At 42.3% G+C, this 8,887-nt stretch overlaps 1 protein-coding gene across 1 annotated transcript in view; it reads left to right on the top strand.

The window, feature by feature from the left end:
• Positions 1 to 59: 59 nt before the first annotated feature.
• The window catches only part of FBXO36 (F-box protein 36), an 81,066-nt gene continuing 72,238 nt past the window's right edge, over positions 60 to 8,887 (top strand). Inside the window, exon 1 of the mRNA XM_019533006.1 lies at positions 60 to 221. Within this exon, the coding sequence (XP_019388551.1) occupies positions 126 to 221 (96 nt within the window). The 5' untranslated portion in view covers positions 60 to 125. The remainder of the gene's footprint in view (positions 222 to 8,887) is intronic.

Raw genomic sequence — 8,887 nt, 5'->3', positions numbered from 1 at the left:
AGCCCCCGCGGAGCCGCGGCGTGAATAGCGCCCGGCTCCTTTAAGAGGGGGCGGGGCCACCGGTGACCCCTGGCGGGCCCCGCCCCTTCCTGGTTGCCATAGCCACCGCGCGCCGGCGTCCCAAAATGGCGTCGCTACTGCCGGACAAACTGTTTGAGGAGCTCAGGCAGGCGCCGGCTCCCAGTAAGGACTTCTATCAGGTGCTCGTCACCCGCAGCCAGGTGCGTGGGCGGGCCGGGGCCTCGCGCCGGGCACGGGGGAGGGCTGCCTCGCGCAGGGAGGAAAGGCTCGGGCCGCACGTGGGTGGCCTCTGGGCAAGCTCCCCAGCCTGTCTGTATCTTCCGGTGGACATGGGCCCATCCAGTTAACTGGTCTCCACGGTGTGGGGCCAAAGAGTAAAAGATACAACTAACGTTTTGTTTTGCGGGGGGAGAGCAACTAAAGCAAAAAAAATCAGGATAGGAGTGACATGAGAGTCAAAATGTGAAAATAAAGCTCCACTGCCTGAGCCCGGGTGGCAGAGGTTGCTGGGAAGAGGATGGTACAGAGCCCCATGGCCCCATCCTGGAAAGGAAATGTGATCAACCAGGCTTGGGGTTACAAATGTCTGGGGATGCCCCATGGGGTTAAATTCAAATTAAAAATACTAGAGGCAGATCAATACTTTTAAAGTGAAAATGACTGGCATTGGAATCAAAGGTATCCAAGTTGTAGCTGTATTGGTCTAGAGGCAAAAGGAACTGAACCTTGTGGTAGAGGTGATGTCTCTTATTAGACCTACTACATTTTTGCAAAAAAAATCTTTAATTCATTCCATCTTTTAATTCTCTATGAAATATGAAACACCATCACCAGAGGGAAATATGACTTCTTATGACCAAACAACTTCAAGATAAGGCTCAGATAAAAGTTGGAATAGTCTGTTTATCTGCATATAAAATGAACTGTTCCAGACAGGAGATTTTTCCACACCTTCTGCTTTCCTATGAAATATGAACTTTTATTTCTACCCAGGAGACCTTTTACAGTCTTTTCTCCTTTGCCTGAAGAAGGGTGCTTGTACCAGAAAGCTTGCAATTAAAGAAAAGATTTTGCATATATCTTGTTGGTCTAATAAAAGATATCACCTCTTCCACAAGTTCTGATTCCATTTGAATTGAAGTGAATTTGTGAGTACAATGAAGCTGTCGTGGGACCAGAAGCTTAGCTTGAAAAAAAACAGTTTAGGGTTCACACAGTGACCAATGGTAGAATACGCTGCATTGAGCATTGCAGCAAAGGAGGAAGGAGGCCCTTGTTCATGTCTTCAGGAACTTTTATGTCTCTGAACACACAAGAATTTTGCTAATTCACAGTAATTAGTTGAATGAGCTATTGTTGAGAATAACTAAACTTTATAGGCCTATACACATGTGCCCTTATGCTTAAGTTTCCTATCAGGAGTAGATCTCTTCCTTCAAGTGATAATGAACGTGCATCTCATGGCAATAAATTTAAGACTGTGATTAAGGATTTGCTGGATCAGTAGCTAATTATAAGAAAACTACAGGTAGATACTACAAACTTAAAAATCTTAGTCACTAATCTTGCAACCCTGTATGCTCTTAACTTACTTGCATGCAAAAAATTAAACTGAATTTGTATCTTGCATTACTCTTGCAAAAATCATGTATTTAAGAGATTGTTTTTATATTGCTTATTGCAGTAGTAGCTAAGTACATCAGTTGCAAAGATTAAGACTAAATTAGATACGCTGTTTGTAGGGTTGCCAACCCACAGTTAAAATGTCAAGGCCTCATTGTTGTACAGAAAACCTTGAACATGTAAAACTCAAAAGCTCAGAAAACAAAAGGAAACTAACCATCTTAACTGGCATATAAGCTAACTTAACGACATATTTCTTTTCCCAACACTTGGGTATGGAAATAATTTGCTCACAAAAAAAAATCCCTGAACAAAATAAAACAAAAATATTTGCATATCACAGGTAACCAAGGAAGAGCTTTAATAATTTTACAGAGTGAGTGAATTCTAAAGTTTGGAACCTTCACCTTGGAAATCTCTGCTGTTTTCATAGTGTGCAGCCTTAGGAACTAACCAAAAGAACAATCCAAATTACTGCAAGGGGAACCAAAGGTCTTTCAGATAACTAGCTTCCTGTTACTTTAAAGATCATCATCCAACACTGATTTGTACCTAGAGAAAAACAGAAAGCCAGTGTACATACCATGGATACTTTAAATACAGGTAAAGAGCTCACATCATCTTGTACCGTTCAAAAGAAGGGCATTTCTCTGCACTGAGAGAAGCTTGCAGTATCGTTCTAAGAAGTGGACTATGTGGAGCTACATATTCTGCACATCAGGCATATTCTCAAGATGAATGCATTATCGTTATTAGTCTCAGTTAGTCCTGGAGTGTGCGCATGCAGCCCTTTCTATCACTAAGTCTTCCATGTTTCAGCCAGGCAGTCAAGTGCTGGTGATTTACTTGGTCTGCAGAGTAATGCCTTCAATGCAGAATAATGCCACTGCCATGTAGTGCCTTCAACTGACATTCCTCCGTCTGTTTCAGAGCTGACCTATGCCATTCCACTGAAAGTCCTATTACGTATAGTATTTCTGTTTCTAACACTAGAGGCATAAAATCCTGATTGATCCTGACAGCAGCATGATATAATGGAATAGTCATTAATAACAAAAAAATATTTCGTCAAGTCTCCCACCTGACTGTTGCAAAATTGCTCAAGATTCAACAGATGTCTTTCATCTGTCTGACAAGGTATATTATAGTCTGTCAAAGAATCCATCTTTTTAAAACGTATCCTTTACGAAGTACTTTGTAAAGGACATCCTCATCTTCCTGTCCAGGGCTTCCAGACTTGTCATAAAATATGTGAATATAACCCAGCTGTTTATTGCCACAGTTCTGTGTTTGAAATATAACTCAGGCCTCCAGGTGTATTAAAACCTCCTGAGGGACCTCTTGGTTTCCATTCTTCCAGTGTTTCATCTATAGAAGTTAGTTCAGCCTCAGGTGCTTAACCACACCTCCAAGTTGAACATGTAATACAGCATGCCTATCCAACCCATAACTTATGGATCTAGAGTAACTGAAGGAGTTGACAAGTTCTATTACTTTCTTGTGTTGACTTGCATTGGAGAGAGACAATTTCAGGTCATGCACATAGAGTAGATGCAACAATTGGGTAGCTTTTTCGTGACATCATAATCTTAGCTGAGTCTCACAGTATTCTAGCTTGATGGATCAAGTGAGAGGCAGAACCATATTGAGCTTGGGCTGTCTTTTAAAGATAACTGTGCCAACCAGGATTGGTGCCACATACTTTTAGTCCTGCATGTGCATGAAATCCTCATCATGTACAAAAGTGATTTTAAATCTGTTGTGCACCTGAGCACTATGATGACACGGATCCAGAAGGACCTGGACAAATTGGAGAAATGGTCTGAAAGCAAGCAAATGAGATTCAACAAGGACAAGTGCAAAGTGCTGCACTTCGGATGGAATACCTGCATATACAAATATAGACTAGGGAATGCCTGGCTAGGCTGCAGTACTGCAGAGAAGGACCTGGGTGTTGCAGTAGACCATAAGCTGATTATGAGTGAGCTGTGGGTTCTTTTTCCGTAAAGTCAACAGCATACCTGGTTATAGTAAAAGGAGTGTCACTTGAAAATCAGAAGACGTTATTTTTTCCTGTGTCTGGCACCTGGAGTACTGTGTCCAGTTTTAAGCCCCATATTTTGAGAAATGTGGATAGTTTGGAAGGAATCCAACAGAGAGTGACAAAAATTATTAGAGGTCTGGGAAATGTGACTTATGAAGAAAAGCTGAAAGAACTAGGAATGTTTAGTCTCTTGAAGAAAAACACTTGAAGGGTGAGAGATAAAGAGGATAAATGTAGCCTTTTCTCTGTCAGCGTAAGATCCTCAGCACCACCATCATCCTCCTCTGCCTCCGGCCCTTCAGTCCCCACTGTCATGGTGGTGCTCCACTATCTGTCCCTGTCTGTGTAGGCTATAAGCTGCAGCAGAGGAAAGCAGGTTGGGGGTTAGGAAGAACTGTTTGACTATGAGGTAGTCAGGCATTGAAACAGGCCTCCTGAAATTGTAGAAATCTCCATCCATGGAAATTTTCAAAAGCAGGTTAGACAGGCACTTGGCTGGGATGGTTTAGTCCAGGATGATCCTGCCTTGACCATGGACTGAACTAGATGACCTTTATGAGGTCCTTTCTATTCCTGCTTTCTCCTATGATCCAGTTGGTCAGTAGCAGGGAACTGAATTGTTTTAAGTAGTCTATCCAGGCAATAGAGAGGTTTGGTTCTTTTACCTTCTACTTACCTGACTGAAAATTTTATATTGTCAGTTACAAAGGATGTTGAGGTTACTTTCTTTTGAGACCTGCTTGCAGTCATTTTGTTTCAGTCAACATTGCTGGTCATTGGATAATGATTCCTCTTGGCTATGACAGTGGGAAATTTTGCTGTCAATCATTAAGCCTACCATAGGTCTGAAATTGTTCAGGTTACATATGTGATTTTCGGCTTCATAACTGTAAAATCTTCAATTGTGAATTTTATTTTGGCTTGTTTCCCTGCCAGAAATTCTTGTTATTGTCATATCAATACATGATACATGCACTTAGGATATTTAACATACTTGTAAACCTGATCTGTCCTGGGGTTTTTAGATTTTCTGGCGCTTTTACAGTTTCAGAGACATCCTTAGTCATAATTAGTTTCTTGATAGCAGGGAGGTTTAGAAAGTTGTGTTCTTAATCCAGTAGGCAACTCAAGCTGAACTTTCTATGGGCAAATGCCACTCGAGAAGACATAATACATCTTGGGGTTCTAAGTGCATGCCTTCTGCACACTTCATTTTTAGAAACTGACAACAGTTTCAGATTTTGTTGACATCCAAGCAGTGATATTTACATCTGTTGCCTGATCACTCCATGCTGATAGTAGATGCTGCAACCCCAGGCCACAACTCAGTGAGTTGGCTGAACTGTTCTCTAATGGTTTCCGTCCTGGTCCTCAAGTCAGATCTTCATTTTTCTTAGTTTTTTCCTGACCTGTACTAGTGGCAGGCTTGGCTTTTTTAAGTTTGAGGTTGTCATCATTATAATTTTTGTGTTGTAGTAGCAACTATGGACTATGGTCTTGGATCAGGATCTTATTATTCTATATCCTGTGTAAAAAAAAACATTACAAAAATGATACCTGAAGAACCTGCAGGTTCAGTATAAGGCAAGAAACAAGAGACTGATGTCAGATGTTACACAGGAAGAAGCAGCCAGGTTCAGGGCATGGACATACGAAGACATTTACAGCTGGGTAAAGAAGAACAGGGTTTACAGTTAGCTGCTCCATAGTAACTGCCCATGTGGAGATTAACTCAGAGGAGGAAGGTTTTTTCAAACAGGTAACATCGTTGTGTTATACATTTACACAGTGTCCAGCACAGTGAAGAGTGAGCCATTTAGCTTTCATTTACCTCAGGCTAAGAGTATGCAAATGGCTCACTATTGTAGAAAAGCATCTTTAGCCATAGAAACCTTGGCTATAGCAGGCTTTTACTAGAACTGATAATAGTGCTGATTTGGATTTTTTTTTTTTTTGTAAAATCCCCAGTATACACAAGATTAATATATATTTAGTTCTGTCCCTAAAAACTGCTACCTGAATGGGAAATGAATTCAAGTGTTTCTTCTAGTACATCTCACAATTTGGCAAGCTCTTTAAGAACAGTTATCAAGTAGAGTCTACTGCATTTCTGACTAATGGTCCACTACATCAAGGCCCTTGAGCAGTTAATCTGTGGCCCTCAGGCTCCTGGTCCAGGCACTGATCCCTGCATTGCATTCCTGTGGCCACTGGCTGCTGCTAGACTTGGCAACTTCCCTTCCTTCCTTCCTCCTGTTTCAGAGCTTGCCTCTGCCCATGGAGGCAAGGCAAGTCAGGGCCTGGCAGCGTGGCCTGCAGCCAGGGGGCCTAGGGATCCTATGCAGCAGGGGACCATGCAGCACAGCATGTGGCACAGCTATGATGAGATGACTGGTTCTGTGGATGCAGGGAGATCAGTGGACATGATATATACCTGGACTTGAGCAAGGCTTTTGATATGATCTCCCACAATATTCTTGCAAGCAAGCTAAGCAAGTACAGGTTAGATGAATGGGCTGTAAGTTAGACAGAAAACTGGCTGGATACTTGGGCTCAGAGGATGGTAATCAATAGCTTGGTTTCTAGCTGGCAGCTGGTTTCAAGTGGAGTGCCTTAGGGGTTCGTCCAGAGGCTGCTTTTGTTCAATGTCTTCATCAGCGACCTGGAAATGGAATGGAGTGCATGCACCCTCAGTAAGTTTGCAGATGACACCAAGTTGGGGGAGTAGTAGACATGCTGGAGGGATAGAGATATGAGGCAGAAAGACCTTGACAGATTGGAGGATTGGACCAAAAGAAATCTCATGAGGTTCAAGAAGGAGCAGTGCAAAGTCCTGCACTTTGGATGTAACAGTCCTGTTCACAGGTACAGGATGGGGACTGACTGGCCAAGCAGCAGCTCTGCATAAAAGGACCTGGAGGTTACAGTGACAGTAAGTTGAATATGAGCCATTGGTGTGTGCTTGCTGCAAAGAAAGCTAATGACATAATGGGCTGCGTTAGTAGGAGCATTGCAAGCAGATTGAGGGAAGTGATTCCTCCCCTCTGTCTGGCACTAAGGCCACATCTGGAGTACTGGCTACATCTACACATGATATTAACATGCCTGAACAAATGCCTGTCCATTTACACATGCACCCAAGACCACACCACATGAAGCCACGGTGAAGCAGCCCCAGCTGGCAGGGGATCCTGGGGGGTCAGCCTGCCATCTCATAGCTACTCTGCCCCAGCTGACTGTGCTGCAGAGGGGCTGACTGAAGCACAAGGGCGCTACAGTGCAGAACTAGTTAGTGCCCCAGTCACCGTCTACACATGTCTTGTGGCACACTAAATAACTTTGCTGTAGTTAGTACTTATAGGATAGTGTGATAGTACTTGTGTCAGGCAGTACTGTCCTACAGCGGAGTTGGCTAGTTTACTGTGGCATAATAGTGCCATACGTATAGACAGTGATGCTTTACTGCAGAGCTAATTAGTCAACTCCACAGTAAAGCACATGTGTAGGTGTGCCCATTGTGTCCAGTTTGCTTCCCCTCCCCCTCCCCCGGAAAAGACATAGATTGGAGAGAATTCAATGGCAGGCAAGAAAAATTGTTAGAGGGGTGGGAAACATGACTTATGAGGGAAGGCTAAGGGAACTCATCTTATTTTGTCTGGAGAAGAGAAGAGTGAGGGGATTTAATAGTAGCCTTCAACTACCTGAATGGTTGTTACAAAGAGGATGGAGCTAGACTGTTCTCACTGGTGGCAGATGACGGAACAAGGAGCAGTGGTCTCAATGGGGAAGTTTAAGTTAGGTGTTAGGAAAACAAATTTTCACTAGGAGGGTAGTGAAGCATTGGAACAGGTTATCCAGGGAGGTTATGGAATCTCCATCCTTGGAGGTTTTTAAGACCCAGCTAGACAAAGCCTTGGCTGGGATTATATAGTTTGGAGATGGTTCCTGCTTTAAGCAGGAGGTTGGACTAGATGACCTCCTGAGGTCCCTTCCAACCCTAATTTTCTATGATTCTATGCAACCTGTGACCTACAGCTACTCAGAAGTTGGACAGCTCTTCACTGCGTGACTTGTCAAGGACTGGTCACAAACTGTGATAACATTTAAATCTCTTCTTTTGGGCGGTAGCAGTAAATTATGTAGTAGCCGTCATTAAAGAACCCTGATTGGAAATGGAAGAACTGAGAAGCTTAAGAAATACAGATTTTGATTGTTATATTGTAGATGATGGGCCATATGGAAAGGAAAGGATTTGAAAAAATATATGGAGGTGGGTTCCAGATGGCGAGGGCTGTGAGAGACTGTGATCAGCCATCCGTTTTGGTGATACAAGAGGCAAGGACAAAAAGAAGTTTGGTGTTTTAAGCTGCTTGCAGGATGATCTGATGCCTAGAAAGATGAAGATGTTAACAACAGGAGTGTAACAGGAGAATGATCTATTCAACATGTAATTAATACTACATCTGTCACCCACACTATTAACAAATGCATGACTAAGCATAGGATTATGTTATGTTGGTAAAATGTTTAACCACTTATCCATAAAGAAATAAATAGTGTCTATTGAAAACCTTTAATGTTGCATCAGATATAACTTCCCTGTATAATGATCTGTATTACGCATTACCAAATACCTACCTTACATGTGCAGTGGGAGGTCAACAGGAAGACTTGGCATGTGTAGATTTTGGGGGGGCAGTGGTTTTGTTTTTAACACGCACACACATTCAGAACCAGAAAGTTGGGCAGTACAGTTGATAGCATCCTGCTATCCTGGGCAGTACAGTTAAAGTAGTTGATATCATCCTGCTATACAGGATGTACAGTTGATATCATCTTGCTATCCTGGGCAGTAAAGTTAAGGCATGCAACTAAGTTGTCCGGTTGTTGATACAGTTGTCTTTCATTCTCCTTGCATTGTTTGTTATTCACTGTTGCATCTTAGCTTGCACCCACTCCCATCATAAGTTCTGAGTGCCAAGACATTAAGCTGTTGTGATTTTATTTCAAGACTCTCAATTTCTGTATAGTTCCTGTAGCCTTATGATGTTTTAAGAATCTCAGCTTTTATTTGAACAAGTAAATTTCAAGCTTTGGTAATTGTTAAGCTCAGAAATAAGAAAGCAAAATAGAAAATCAAATTTTATTTTTCAGAATGTAACTAATTTTAAGCCTACATCTGAATCTGTTTGGGAGGTC

This window comes from Crocodylus porosus, unplaced genomic scaffold (assembly GCF_001723895.1).
Source record: "Crocodylus porosus isolate Cpor-Errol unplaced genomic scaffold, CroPor_comp1, whole genome shotgun sequence".
NCBI lineage: Eukaryota > Metazoa > Chordata > Crocodylia > Crocodylidae > Crocodylus > Crocodylus porosus.
This window is presented reverse-complemented; position numbering and strand designations above follow the sequence as displayed.